Here is a 16,026-nt window from a genome sequence, read left to right on the forward strand (position 1 = left end):
GACCAAGGTCAAAGGTCATTTAGGGTCAATGAACTTTGGCCGAATTGGGGGTATCTGTTGAATTACCATCATAACTTTGAAAGTTTATGGATCTGATTCATGAAACTTGGACATAATAGTAATCAAGTATTACTGAACATCCTGTGCGAGTTTCAGGTCACATGATCAAGGTCAAAGGTCATGTAAGGTCAAAGAACTTTGGCCACGTTGGGGGTATTTGTTGAATTGCCATCATATCTCTATAAGTGTATTGGTCTAATTCATAAAACGTGGAAATACGAGTAACCAAGTATCACTGAACATCTTGTGCGAGTTATAGTAGTTTTCAAAATCAGCACTGCTGCTATATTGAATCGCGTGATGCAGGTGAGACGGCCAGAGGCATTCCACTTGTTTAAATGACATCATCACTTAGAAAGTATATGGACCTAGTTCATGAAACTTGGGCATAAGGTTAATCAAGTATTAGTGAACATCCTGCACGAGTTTCAGGTCACATGACCAAGGTCAAAGGTCATTTAGGGTCAATGAACTTTGGTCAAGTTGGGGGTATTTGTTAAATTACTATCATAACTTTAAAAATTTATGGATCTTAACAGAGCTTCCAAGTCTCCCGGATCCTGCGGGAGAATACTGGATTTCGATCGAATCTCCCGTTCTCCCGACCCCATGCTAAAATCTCCCGGATAATCGTGATTTTTAGCTGTTAAATTGTAAAATTCATACAAACGGCTGTTTTACGAGTCTAGCATGTTCAACTCCCTTTACACCCACGTGGAACCTCCGGATCACATTTTCATTTTATCCAGTAACTTATACCAGTTTTTGTATAATCGTACATTGATTTCCAATCTAAATGAAGATAATTTTACAAAACGACTGGTGAATTAGTCTAACAAGCCATTTTATTTCCGGGTTCTGAAATGTGTGGGATGGAAACACTTTAGCGGCACTCGATGCACATGCCCCCCGATGCGCCCCGGCGCGGCCCTGCCTGGTCTCCGGCCTGCTACGCCGCGACAAGGGAAGTCCACGAGCATTGCGGGGCATTTTTCGTAAGCTTTTGTGCGCTTTATTCGAGCTGAAACTGTGGATCAATCATGGGATTAACAAGTGGATTACTTTCAGGAATAATTTTATTGACAATCCTGAAGAACAGAAGCAAAGTGGAGATTTTTTCGCCTACTAAAGTTTCACTTGGGTTGATCGGATTCAAACATTTTCTCTATCGTGAGTGAGCTAGCTTGGCACTGGCTGGCTGAGCTGTGCAGTGTGAAGCACGCCTCGTCCCGATTCATCCACACTACAATCGCATTGTCAGTGACCATGGAGATTATGGAGATGGAGTCATCCAAGACCAAGACAACAAAATATTTTTTGAAGTTTAAAGATAATTTTCAAGCGGAATGGGACTGTGTGACAATTTTCACAAGAATCACTCAGACAGAGACTTTAATTAATTACAGGCCACATAGACTAGAGTCTATAAAGTCTTTACACTAGTACAGGGCCAGGCAAGCTCATGTACCATGTTTACCACTACTGAAGCCCCTTCCCCTCTGGACATTTAAAGGTATTTTCACGTTCAATGCATTCTTTTATGAATTATTGAAAATATCAAATTTTGTTTTTTTAATGTGTTTTGCTACCCAAAACTCCCCTCCGTGGGACAGCATTCCGTCACTCCCTCACAAAACCATAGTACCTCCGCGAAATCTACTGGATTCTATCTTCCCATTGTTGGCAGCTCTGGATCTAGTTCATGAAACTTAGACGTAAGGTTAATCAAGTATTAGTGAACATCCTTCCTGAGTTTCAGGTCACATGACCAAGGTCAAAGGTCATTTAGGGTCAATGAACTTTGGCCAAGTTGGGGGTATTTGTTGAATTACCTTCATAACTGAAAATTTATGGATCTAATTCATGAAATTTGGACATGAGGTTAATCAAGTACCACTGAATATTCTATGCGAGTTTCAGGTCACATCACATGACCATGGTCATTTAAGGTCAATGAACTTTGGCCGTGTTGGGGTCTTTGTTAAATTACCATCCTAACTCTGAAGGTTTATGGATCTAATTCATAAAACTTGGACATAAGAGTAATCGAGTATCACTGAACATCCTGTACGAGTTTCAGGTCACATGACCATGGTCAAAGGTCATTTTAGTCAATAAACTTAGGCCATGTTGGGGTAATTGTTGAATTGCCATCATAACTTTGAAAGTTTATGGATAGAGTGAATAAAATGTGGACATGGGTGTAGTTGACAAGTCTTAAGTCACCGTTCAAATGTCATCTATGGTCAATGAACGTGGTATTATGTCATTATATGAATGGTGTTTTTGTGAATGATTATTTTATAGTAGTTTTCAAAGTTAGCACTGCTGCTATATTAAATTGCGTAATGCAGGCGAGACTGCCAGAGGAGTTCCACTTGTTTCTTTTTTTGTCGCTTGCTTGTCAAAAATTTTCGGGGATGAAATATTAATTTTTGGTTAAAAACCTTTTTGCTTGTCAAATTTATCCTCGGAAAAAGTGCCCTCCCCCTTTTGGAAAATCCTGGATCCGCCCCTGATTATTGTGCATGAACAGTATTCAAAGCCAGCCCCACGACAATTGCTAATCTCTGTGTTACGTGGCCCCTGCATCGTCTATTGGTCAAGTTTGACTGTCTTTTATTTGTGTGTAGGAATTGAACAACATGGTTCGAGGTATCCAGCAGACTCACTGGCCGGTCTCAGAATCATCCAAGACAAAGCTTCCACCCTCTACACCTACAGTAGAGAGACTCACATACAGCATGCAACTTAGGTTGGAGGTGAGTTCCATGTAGTTTTCCTTTGACCATGCACAGAAGGGAGGTTAGAAGTCAAAGGTTGTGTAGCTTGGCTCCTAGCTGACCATGCTCCCTTAGGTGGTGACAACCCTAGCTTGCATCCGTACGGCTGTGAAGGGGGGAACCATGTTTCAGTCCCAGGAGCAAGTGGCTTTGGCTCCTGGCTATATTTGGTTTGGGTTGACTGCCCATTCCATCTAATTACTATTGTCACATTATTTAATTATGGTTTATTATGTGGCAATCATGGACCACTTTTCATCATTTTATGATGGCAACATCAGGCCCAAAGAACAATCTAAAAAAAAAAATTTAAACAAACTGCAAAAAATCTACCATTTTCACACATTGAATCCTCAAATTTTTTTCTGAAGTTGCACCATAGTTAGGGCAGAGTCAAAACGTTTAAATGCCATTCAATGGCCGTTTAAAAGCTTACTTGTTTTCGTATTTTGTTAGACTGCGATGGTGTATGTTGCAATACGGTGGATGGTAATTCCTAACAATTTCAGGTGTGGAACAGAATTAAGTCATACACCATTCAATAAGACAATACATTGTCACTAGGCCGCTAAATCCTTACATCTCAGAATTAAAAAAAAATAGGATAGCTCAGAAAAAGCTATATTTATTTCTGGCAATGATGGCTACCACATATTGCCTGATATCTGCTGTAAAGATATCTTACTTGGCAAAATAAGGTTGTCACTTAAGTCATAGCTCTAAAAAAATGAGCTGTCCTTGACAGCACATCAATGATATAAGTTGAATCTCTCCATTTTATCTCCTAAACTTGTTTAACCAGGGTATCCAAGTAACAGATGCCAGTCCTACAGCCAGTGCAGTCAGGTTCTTGACTCCTTGTTTTGACTTTTTGTTTTGACTATTTGTTTTTACTCATGGTGTTGACTCCTTGACGCCAGTGCAGTCAAGTTCTAGACTTCCTGTTTTGACTCTCTGTTTGACTCCTTGTTTTTTCTTATCTTGTTTGATAGGGTATCCAGGTTAGAGCTGTCAATCCTACAGCCAGTGCATTCAGGTTCTAGACTCCCTGTCTTGACTCTTTGTTTGACTCCTTGTTTTTTCTTGTCTTGTTTGACCAGGTTATCCAAGTAAAAACCACCAGTCATACAGCCAGTGCTGTCAGGTTCTAGACTCCCTGTTTTGACTCTTTGTTTGACTCCTTGTTTTTCATATCTTGTTTGACCAGGGTATCCAAGTAACAGCTGCCATTCCTGCAGCCAGTGCAGTTAGGTTCTAGATTCCCTGTTTTGACTCTTTGTTTGACTCCTTGCTTTTCTTATCTTGTTTGACCAGTGTATCCGAGTTACCGCCACCAGTCCTACAGCCAGTGCAATCAGTTCTAGACTCCCTGTTTTGACTCTTTTGTTTGACTCCTTGTTTTTCTTATCTTGTTTGATAGGGTATCCAAGTAAGAGCTGCCAATCCTATTGCCAGTGCAGTCAAGTTCTAGACTTCCTGTTTTGACTCTCTGTTTGACTCTTTGTTTTTATTGTCTTGTTTGACCAGGGTATCCAAGTAACAGCCACCAGTCCCACAGCCAGTGCTGTCAGTTCTAGACTCCCTGTTTTGACTATTTGTGTGACTCATTGTTTTGACTCATGGTGTTGACCCTTGTTTTTCTTATCTTGTTTGACCAGGGTATCCAAGTGACAGCCACCAGTCCTACAGCCAGTGCAGTCAGGTTTGAGACAGGGGTGGTGGAGCTTGAACTCTCAAACAGGCCGCATACAGAAACAGACTCGGGTGAAGAAGAAGGTATGTATATATCTCAAAGGAGAAATCCAACGTTGGCCTTACAATGGTATGTGAGAGAGGAGAGAGAGAACAAAAAAAATGGTGAACATTTGAAACAAAGTGGATGAGCGATAAGAAATTTATGGCTGTCTAGAAAAACGAGATCACAAAGACTTTGTAAATTTCAAATTGGCAACTGGGTATCTGTAGGTTAATTATGACAAGTGGTACTTAGCTGCACCTCTTTTACTCTAACTCTTTTGTCGAAATCCTCCTCCCTCAGAAGTGAAGAAGGCCTTGGTTATTGATATTTCTGTCTGTCTGCCCAGTGATGGACACTTCAGAACTGAGAGATGTATTTCAATAAATTTTCATAGCAAGGCACATGTACATAGGAATAGCAGTCAGGGTCCAGTAACAAAAAGCTTAATGATTTATTGTAGGGCTTGCATGTGATTGATTTTATGGACCATCATGTGCATTCAATTGCATAAGTCATTTGTACAGAGAGTGGTTCATCAACATTTGTCCGACAAGTTGTCACATCTTACAAGATTCCTTGATTTTGATTGGTTAAGAAGTATAGTTCCTGAGATAACTGTTGGATAAAACATCTAACAAGTCTTTATAAGAAGTGCTCCCCAGTTGTTAGGGTTTGTGTTACAGTCTACTGGTTAGTATGTTAAAGTAGAAGGTCTCTTTCCCATTCTTAATTGTTTGCCTTCTAGTAATGTAAATTTTGACATCTCATGCTACCCAATAATTAACATACATGTAATATAATATGACTTATAGTAGTAGTTGTATCATGTTATGTTGTGTTACATGTATATTGTACACTACATTACATGTATTATGAAAACTTTTGTAATCTGATTCATGCTGCAATTCAAGTTATGAATTTCTAGATTTGTACCCAAAAATGTTTTGTGAAATTTGATAATCATTAACCTTTGAACCCTAGATTATTAGGAGCGCCCGTGACCCATACCCTCAATTATTTTCACGTATCGACCACATTCACAAACTCCCATGATTCTAGCCCCACTGGCATCTTCACCCCACCAGTACCCGAGCCGGCCCAGCTGAAGTTGTTTTGCTTCTTGTAGACCTAGTCTAAAGACAGAAATATCAACTTCAGTGTCTGTATTAGGCTCAAAATCACTGGGTTTTTTTGTTTACTATAGTCAGATTTATCAATAGCTTCCCTATATTCAGCACGTTATTCGTAATACATTATGTATTACTGCACATGCCACATGAGCTACCGCTGTAGAGTAGCATATTTGGTCATTTCTTATGCTATAACCTTCCGAAATCAATACCAATCTTGACTGAAATTATCGACTTAATCTCCCTAAACGTACTAGAAAGATGACATCACCTACATATCATGTTTATTTTCCCTTTTTTCACCTTCAGTCAATCCAGGCCATGGAATGAGGATGTTTGCCAAGGCTCTCATCGAGTTCAACCTCAGCCTCGGTACCCTGGTCAAGAACCCGGTCTTTATCGAGGCTGAACCAGAGTTCCATGAGATGGCCTACTTCAAGACCAAGATAGGACTCCGCAATACTGTCAAGGTTTGTTTAAATAATAATAGCTGGATTTATAAAGCGCTTTTTGCCAGAAGATACAAAGCGCTGCTATTATTACCCCGGCTTTAGCTCGAGCTACCATCACTGGCGCTCAGTGCATGCAAGGAATTACTCCTGCCGGGTACCCATTCACCTCACCTTGGACGAGTGCAGCACAGTGTGGATAAATTTCTTGCTGAAGGAAAACACGCCATGGCTACGATTCAAACCCACAATGTCTATGACTGCTAAATAAATTTTATGTTATGTTTGCACCTAATTGAATCGATTTCAGTTTTTGCAATCAATCTTTTTCCACCCTTTTCCATTCCCTTTTTCATGGCAGTATGGAACCAGTATGTGATCATTGCAGTGATCATAGTTCAATAGGGAGAAGTTTCAAAAATTCATTTTATTTAATTAAATTCCACTTCAAGATAAAAAAAAATAATTCATTGGCCCTAAAGATTCAATCAAACAAGGTAACATAAATATCTGTGGTGCAAGGATCATAAAGAGCCATCAATGGCTTGTTGGAAATGGTCCTCACAAAAAAGTATTCATGTACATGTACGATACAAAAATTGCAAAATTCCACTACGAAGAAATCGGTGAACACGTCCCACTGGGAACTGAAGACCAGCACGGATGAACGTGTCTTTGGCTTGGTTCGGGTCTTTCCACTCTTCTCTTCCAGACATGATGTTTTACTGATGAGATGAGACGATAGTGAGTTGAAGTTAAACTGAGGACAATTGAATAAGTTAAGTTTATAGATCATCACTCTTGATATAAAGACATTGTCTACAATGTCCTTTGAAATTTTTGAATTGGGTTGTTTGATAGATTATTTAATTGAATAGACAAATGGATAAAAAGTTTCATTATTTCATGTAATTGCCCTTCTGATAATAATATGAAAGATTTTTTTTTTCCATTTTGATAACAGGATATCAATGATGATCTAACGGAAGGAAAGGACACACTGCTGATCACTCTAAATAGACCAACCCTCTTTGTACAGTCCAGTGCAGCGGACAGAGGTAACATCATTTTCATTAAAAAATCCTTGTAACAGAATTAGGATAGTTGTTAAAGGGGGAGTGAACTGTTGTGTGGTCTCTCATTGACTGTGTGTTATTAATACATAGTCTTAAAATATACGTTTTCAGATATTTATTAATACTACAGAGAATAAATTGACCTGTAATTGTATTTGTAAAGAGAAACTAAAATGTTTTGAGAGGACAAAGAATTGTTTTGCTACTTGGTAACATGATTATTGCAGTATAAATGTATTGAGTAGTCAATTAGCATGTTATCATTCAAGTGGGTCTATATTACTAGACTACATTAGCATTATGGGTCTGGAAACTGGCCAGGTATGAATAGTTGAGGACTCAAGACGGCGCTATCGTTTCGTATCTGCTTTAAAACCTTCTGAAATAGTTGTTTTTGATTTGCTGAGAGCAATGTCTTGAAAAGATTATTGTTATTGATAACAATTTGGTGAGAGAGAGGAAAGAGAACTTTAGGATGTGGAATCACCTGTACCTTTGATTTTATCAAACCTCATGGCCTTGGCTGTAGGCATTTTAGGCAAATAATTTCATGCAGGGGGAGAAAAATGATGAAATGCCCTACAAGATGATTATCCCTCCTCATACTGTGATACTGTATTTTCCACCCATGGTTTTGCTTTCACGAAGATTGGGTCTAAAAGACATTGAAAATGTCTTACGGCAATAAATTTGTACAAACTTTGCTCTTGTAAATGCTCCCATCTTGAAGCATATCAAGGAATATTGTTTCTGTTGAATACTTGGTTTTCGTAGGTACATGAATTTTAGTCTATATGACATACAAAAATGTAAAGGGCAATTCCATAAAGAATGTAGGTCTGACCCCCTGTACAGGTTTGTGGCATCTTTCTGAAATTATTACTCTGTTTTGTAGTTCATATGAAGGATTATAACGCTTTAAGATATTGCGACCTGGGGAGCGTTTTATGAAAGGATTTTATCCAACAAGTCATGTTTTATCCGACAATTACCATAGTAACAGTGCCTCTCAGCCATTCAGAATTAGGGAAAGTTGTCAGGTCTGACAACTTGTCGGACAAAAATGTTGATGGAACGCTCCCCTGATCAGTTCATGTAGTGAAGAAAGAATAAAAAGTATGAGAGTTGGATATTAAAAAAAGGTTGATGATTTCGCGCGGCGGCGTAGTGGCCAAAGTTGTTGAGGGGGGGGGGTCAATTTGACCCCCCCCCCAGTTAAATCAGGGTTAAAGAAACTAACTATAATGGAAGTTAAGACCCCAAAACCTAGATAAAATTAAACAGAAGCTCCTTTATTTTCCTGTCATCCCACATGCAACATATTGTGTACATGTCATATCCTATTACGGGACTAAATTGATATCAATTATATTCTGGTCCCATCAATACAAAATTATGTACTGTATTCCCTCCCCATCCCAGCGGTGCTTCTATGGCTGAGTTACACGTCGTCCTACGACCAGTGGGTGGAGCAGTGGAAGACGATGGCGCAGGACGACAACATCCAGGGCGTGGTCCAGGATGCCCCCCGGTTGCCCCTCATCAGGAACCAGGAGGGGGCAGACTCCACCCTCTTCTTGCAGCTAACGGTGCAGGAGCTGGGCATCTGCATCCCGATCCTGCCTTCAGTTCAGGTAAAGATGAGTAGTTTCTTCTCCGATAGATGTACGCCATCCATGACAATTCAATTTGACCTAACTTCGGAAATTGTCGCGTCGGTGCAAGAACACCATTAACACCACACTTTTGCGCATTGCATGTGCGCAATTATGCCCTTGGCAGCAAACATAAGGGCATTTCTGCACTGATGCGTTGCACCAAAATGTTTCGCTAAGGGTGTTCTTGCTCCGACACAACAAATAGCAGAAGTTTGTGTTGATTGGTTTGGCAAGGGATGGTAGCATTTATTGATGTTTCAGTTTGTACTGATGTTTTTGCTCAATTACTTCTCATTGTGAAGTATATTTAGAATTTTGCTGTGATTACAGTTGTCTATTCTAGAAAACATTTTAAGTATGTTTTCTCCTAGAATTATGTTTTTTAACCATCTGCAATGCTAACATAGACACATGCCTATTCCAGAAAATGTCTGAAGTATGTTTTTCTTACAAGAATTATGTTTTTGAGCCCTCTGCAATGCAATAAACATGTGTGCATTCATGTTTAACCTTGAAGTGGAATTCAATTAATTGAAATGAATCTTTGAAACTTCTCCCTATTGAACTATGATCACTGCAATGATTACCATAAGTAACGGTGTATTAACCGCACCTTTTTTTCGGCGGGACAGAATCAAAAGTCGGGGGTGCGGTTTATACACGGTGACAGGTCTGAGCCAAGCCAATCTCGGCCCGATACCACTACTAGTTTACAACTTGCGTCGGGTGGCCGAGCGTAGCCGCTTGGGCCAATGCCGTTTAGAGGGGCATGAGCCGCGGGTTTAAAAGAAAAGCAACTATGACTACCGGTATCTACCGTAAATGTCCCTCAAAGTTATATCACGGTAACAAACGCACCTACCTTCATGAAACTGACATTTTGAATGGTGTGACTTTGTCTTTGTTGTCATTTATTAGTCAACGCGGCAAAGTTCAGACGCCGATTGACAATCGACCGAACAGCGCGGTGCGGCTAGCCGAATAAGACACGCATATATGTAATGCTTATCGCAACGTCAACGTAAGCTGGCGCTTTACCTTTCCGTGGCTGTTATAATGTTTGACAAATTATTGGTATTATTTGACAATTTTGTGCCATGAGGAGGGAGGTAAACGGAAGAAAGTTTCTTTCATTTGCCTTTCCTTCATTTCTCTCTATCATCCATCAACTTAAAATCAATCTTCAATCCCCGTCTTCATTCCTTTCGACTATTCCCGCCCAGAGCTCCCATTGAAAATACGGTATACCGGTACTATCATTTTTTTCCTATTTGCTGTCTGTAAGATACCGCCACACACGTACTGAGAACTACCGGTAGTGGTTCAAAGCAGACAAGAAAAACACCTGAACAAAATCGCAAATTTCTCGTATCTTGAACCTTCCCATATTCCCGTGTCTGAAATTCATGTCAAGACATTGAATGCTAGACAGAATTCTGAAAGCAAAAGTGGGGCTGTGATGCAGGAAATATGGTATGAACGATCTTCTCGAATGGGTGAGCCCCCATGTTGATGCTGGTATCGGTACTTGCAATGAACACCGGTACCATATGTGTGTGTGAGGTGAGTGTGTAGTTGGCCAATAATGTCGGCAATTTGCAGATAAGTGACGAAGCGCTGATTTCCCATCATTTTTTTACCAGTAATACTTTGATATTTTTTTTTTTTACATTTTTGGTTCTTGACTCTTTCTTAAATACGCATATTAGAGATAGAAAGTCAGTTTGATGACTTTTTTTTTTATGATTTTTTTTTTTTTTCCATCCGAAAAGGGGGGGTGCGGTTAATACACCGTTACTTACGGTACATACTGTGTGCTCATGTCATAAGGTAATAATGATGCTGTTAAAGGAGAATGAAACCCTTGAAACCAGCTGAATCCATATCAAAGAGAAAAATCAAAGAAACATATTGTTGAAAGTTTGAGGAAGATTGAATGAATAATAAGAAAGTTATGAGCATTTGAATATTGAGATCACTAGTGCCATGTAGATCCTCCCATCGGCAATGCGACCAAGATCTGTGATATCACACACGTACAACTCCCTCATTACTTTAGTACTTATTTCACTTATATTCTCACTTTTATAGAGTCTATCACAAGGTGAGGTGTTCTCTTTATGAGATGACAAGTACAGAGGTTTCACAACATTATATCATTGATGAATCGTTTATCATATGATTAGAATGAGCAAAAAGAAATGTTTTGGGGTATATTTTCAGTGTCCAAATGGGAGAGTTGTACGTGTGTGACATCACAGATCTTGGTCGCATTGCCAATGGGAGGATCTCCATAGCATTAGTGATCTTGACATTCAAATGCTCATAACTCTTTTATTGCTAGTCCTATTTTACTCAAACTTTTGTTGATCTTATTTTTTTATTTTTCTGCTTTCACAAAAGCTAACTTGCTCCAAGAGTTTCATTCTCCTTTAAGATGATTTTTGACATAACAGAGAACACACTAGTTCTGCTTTATGATTGGCTTGATATTTTTGCATTGCTAACAGTTTTCATTTATACCTGAAAGTGTGAAGCAAAATTGATCGATGCATAAATGAGTTTTTGTTTCTTCCAAATTCTATGCGCAAATGTCATCTAAGGGGCCCGTTTCATGAAACTTGCTACGATAGCAAATTTGCAATAACAGTTAAAAGCTACTGAAATCCTTCAATCTGATTGACTGGACAAAAAATGTTATAGAAATTGTGCATTTGTCATATCTTGTAGAACCTTGGAGTGAGTGGGACAAGAGCAGACATTGACTGCCACTCTGCGTTGGTACTGACCCTTGAGAGTTCCTTGATCAGCGCATGCTACAGCAACTCCCTGGCCACCAAAGGCTCATTTCATACCATCTGCCTCAGGTTCACTGAAGATTTCCAGATGGCCATGGATGACTGGAGACCATCATCCTATGATCATATCATGAATTCATGTAAGTATTGGTACTGACCTTTGAGAGTTCCTTGATCAGTGCATGCTACAGCAACGCTCTGGCCACCAAAGGCTCATTTCATACCATCTGCCTCAGGTTCACTGAAGATTCCTTGATAGCCATGGATGACAGGAGACCAACATAGTCAAGGATTGTTGTCCTGCAGAGTTGACAAGTTTCTGCTGTGGGCCTGTGACCCCAAAATATCCATCAACCAACTATTTGTTTTTTTATTTCTCCTATTTACGTTTATTGATTGCTTTTCAGTTAAATGTAATTTTCATATTTTCTCCCAATTTATCAGCAATTTCTCCCTGCAATGTCAATATAAATGTCAATACAAAGTGTTTCAGACTACTTTTTGTCAGTGATATTGGGTAGATTAAAATTTGTCCAGATTTATTGGTAAATTCTCTAGGTCATTTATTGCAAAAGTGTTTCAGACCACTTGTCTTTCACTCAATGTTTCTCTTAATTTTCTTGTCTTGACATCGATCTTAAATTTGTAACTAATTTTTTTTAACCTTATGTTTGCAGGTGTCATTCCTCAAGGAACATATGAAGTGTGCTCAAGTGCCAACAGCAACCAGGGTATGTTTTACATTATTTCTTAATCACTTAAACATTTAAAGCACTTGCCTTGGGTCTGATCAGTTTTTGCAAATTTTGGAAGATTAAAGTCCGTACAAGATGCAATGAACTGATTTAGGTCACCCTTTGAGGGGTATTGCCAATGGAGTTGAAATGCTATAAAAAAAATGGTTGCCCTCTTCATGCTTTAAAAGGAAAGTTCACCCTGAAGAAAATTTTGTTGTAAAAATATCAGAAAAAATAATAAAAAATATTGGTGAAGGTTTGAGGGAAATCCATTAAAGATTAAGAAAGTTATCACAATTTTAAGTTTAGGATTTGTGACCTCATATACAAGCAGCTGCCCCATGTTGGTTATGTAATATAAAATGCATGAATTTCATTTTCAGTGGTTCCTGATCACTTTTTTATGTTTTCTTTCCATGATCGGGTGTGAAATGATTTGTCTATTGTAAAAACCATTTTCAATTTTATGAGATAATTACATTTCATTGATTTTTTACCATTTGCCATGTAGGAATGCTGCTCGCATATAATGTCACAAATCAAATAATTAGAATTCTAATAACTTTTTTATTCTTTTATGAATTTTTCTCAAATCTTCTGCAATATTTTATTTTTTTTTCTGCTGTTTTTACGCTAAACTTTTTGTCAGGGTGAACTTCCCCTATAAAGCTACTGTAGAATCCATAAAGCGATCAATGTCACTTACAGACCAAAAAACTACTCTGAGCATGCTCTGGGGCCTGTTAGAGAAAAAGAGAATGTCCTGCTGCAAAAACTGATAATAGCTGTTATTTTCATCGAATGAAGTCAAATAAATTGACATTTGTATTCCAGCTAAAGATTTCCACCGAGTCACCATCGGTCAGTGGCGGCTCAACTTCAAGTGGCGGATGGAAGGCATCGACGTCCAGTTTGATCCCTCCATCGGTCATCAGCTGACCGCTCTGGCCAACACTCTGACCTCATTGACCGGGGCTGATGATGACATTGCTGACCTGACATCCGTCAGTGAACAGCAAGAAGTCAGCTCCAATGATGTACTGTCTGATCAGGTAAGTAGCAATGAATAACAGGGATGACAGCTGAAATTCTAATTTGTATTGTATTGCATTACCAAACACATGCATTTATGTGTACATGTCATAAAATTATTTCATTTGCTTAGATCTATGCAACATTGTTCCAAAGGAAATTTAAAAATAAAGATGACAAAATAGCTCATAAGATATTTGTCTTTCTTTCTCAAAATAACAGAATATGGTCAGAATAGCTGATTGTTGTTGCATGTAAATTGTTTCTGATTCTGTGATCGTAACTCCTGTAGGAATTCGGCAGGACGGCTTTCTGCTGGCATAACACCAAGCTGATATAACCAATTACATAGGAAACAATTTACGCCTAACTTAATCAGACATAGTGGATGGTACAGTATGATAGACAGCAGAAATTACTATTGGGTCTGTTTGTCAAAGTGGAGACATTGACAGAGCGGGGATTTGAACTCACAACCTTACAATCATCAGTCCAATGCTCTTAACCACTGGACCACATGACCCGAGTTGTCCATCTTCCCACTGTAACACCATTTTGATTGTACAAGACCATTTTCAAAGCACTAAACTGTTGCATATATTCAATGGTGATATTGTAACGTAATCAACATCCTTGTGTTCTATGGGTAGCTGTGTTGTAGGAAACTTGCGATCATAAGTCTTGGAATTAACTGCAAATCCGTGATTGGTTGCTTATCTGCTTCTTGAAACATGGAGTGTAATCTCATTTGCTACAGTTAAAATTTCTTTATCAGTTGTAAAATTGCAACAGAATATTTGCAATCGATTGCAAATATTTTCTTGCAACACCCCCTAAGTGTGTTATACAAATTAATTCATGAATGTTTGGTAATAGGATACACTCAGTACATGCTCACCTTTTGCTTAATATCAGATGGACTCCAACATGTATCTTTGTATTCAAGGCATTATGATTCATTAGTTTCCAATCACTATTCATTTTAAGCCAGAGACAGAATTTATCCAATCTTGTGTGTTCCATCTATAGGAAGTAACCCCTCTGAAGAGACCGACATCGCTGAAGGTGGATCGTAACGATGACAGACGGAAATCAAAGGCCATCATGCAGGAGATCAATGAACAGGCCAAGGTGGTCAGCGATCTCAGGTGACAATCATTGCTATTAAAATCATAATGATAAATAATTCTTGTAAGGCACATATCACATTATGATTATAACGTCTCCATGCGCTTCCAAAGGACTTGGATTTTATTACCCTGGCTATAGCTTGACAGCTATAATTATTTACAGCACACATGCATTTCAAGGAATTCATTCCTCCCCCGTACCCATTTACCTCACCTGGGTTGAGTGCAGCACAATGTGGATAAATCTCTTGCTGAAGGAAACTATGCCATGGCTTAGATTTGAACCCACAACCCTCAGCTTGATATCCTCCTTCCTCATTCCCTTCTTAGGGAGTGTTGCATTAAAATTCTGATGTTAAAAGCTACTGAAAATCCTTACACCTGATTGGCTGAAAACAAATTAGTCTGTGAACATCATTGACCAACCTTCTTTTTCTTGATCAGCTTTGCTCTGAGCTGAAGTACCTTGTCCGAAGTCAGAGCTGCATTTTTTCCGCTGGATAAGCTGTTATGAAGAGAGACATAGTGTGATTTCAAGTTCAGTGTTGACCTTTTGGTGTTGGTGTTAGGTCAATTTTTACACGAGTATAACACCAAACTGAAATAAAATGAAGATGGTCCTGAAAAGTCACTCACTAGTTTTGGAGATGTCAGTAATGTGATCTGGATCAGTTTTACAAACTCAGAATAGATTTTTGAGCTAGGGGAAGCAATCCAAATTCCAACACCAACACCGGACTTGAAATCACCCATAGGGCCTTCCTGGCGGGACTCTTGCTAGTGGAGTATTGTGGCCCAGTGGATTAGTCTCCGGACTTTGAAACAGAGGGTCGTGGGTTCGAATCCCAGCCATGGTGTAATTTCCTTTGGCAAGAAATTTATCCACATTGTGCTTCACTTAACCCAGGTGAGGTGAATGGGTACCTGGCAGGAATTTATTCCTTGAAATGCCGAGCGCTGGAAGCGAGCTGCTTGAGCTACAGCAGGGGTGATAATATCCAAGTCCTTTCGAAGCGCATAGAGACATTATTTATCATGTGTTATGCGCTATACAAGAACTGACTATTATTATTATTATTAAAAGACACAGCTCAAGACTTTTGACAAGTTGCATAAGCAGTAATACTAAAGCTTGCCTGTTTGTATCATTTTTGTTTTCTCCTCAGGACATTGGGGGCCAAAAGTGGCACCATTGCAGAGGAGGCTGATAAGCTCAGACAGATGGAGACTGCAGTCTTCAAAGATTTCAGGAGGGACATCAGGAAGAAACTCAAGGCTCAGGGCATGAAAGTAAGCTTTATATTACTAATGAAATAAAAAAGGGAAAAAAATCCCATTACTCTAATAATGATGATGATGATAATGATAATAGTAACAATAATAACATTAATAGGGCGCTGTGTAGGGACATTTCAAAGCGCTGAGGTGGGCTGAC

General features: G+C 39.0%; 1 protein-coding gene across 1 annotated transcript in view; it reads left to right on the forward strand.

Moving 5' to 3' along the window:
* LOC129261409 (bridge-like lipid transfer protein family member 1) overlaps positions 1 to 16,026 on the forward strand; it is an 86,275-nt gene that overhangs the window by 38,527 nt on the left and 31,722 nt on the right. Inside the window, exons 31-40 of the mRNA XM_064099510.1 lie at positions 2,694 to 2,822; positions 4,502 to 4,619; positions 6,021 to 6,181; positions 7,125 to 7,218; positions 8,659 to 8,870; positions 11,625 to 11,832; positions 12,370 to 12,423; positions 13,264 to 13,481; positions 14,491 to 14,609; positions 15,758 to 15,881. Coding sequence (XP_063955580.1) covers positions 2,694 to 2,822; positions 4,502 to 4,619; positions 6,021 to 6,181; positions 7,125 to 7,218; positions 8,659 to 8,870; positions 11,625 to 11,832; positions 12,370 to 12,423; positions 13,264 to 13,481; positions 14,491 to 14,609; positions 15,758 to 15,881 — 1,437 coding nt within the window. The remainder of the gene's footprint in view (positions 1 to 2,693; positions 2,823 to 4,501; positions 4,620 to 6,020; positions 6,182 to 7,124; positions 7,219 to 8,658; positions 8,871 to 11,624; positions 11,833 to 12,369; positions 12,424 to 13,263; positions 13,482 to 14,490; positions 14,610 to 15,757; positions 15,882 to 16,026) is intronic.

This window comes from Lytechinus pictus, chromosome 5, assembly GCF_037042905.1.
Source record: "Lytechinus pictus isolate F3 Inbred chromosome 5, Lp3.0, whole genome shotgun sequence".
NCBI classification, from domain to species: domain Eukaryota; kingdom Metazoa; phylum Echinodermata; class Echinoidea; order Temnopleuroida; family Toxopneustidae; genus Lytechinus; species Lytechinus pictus.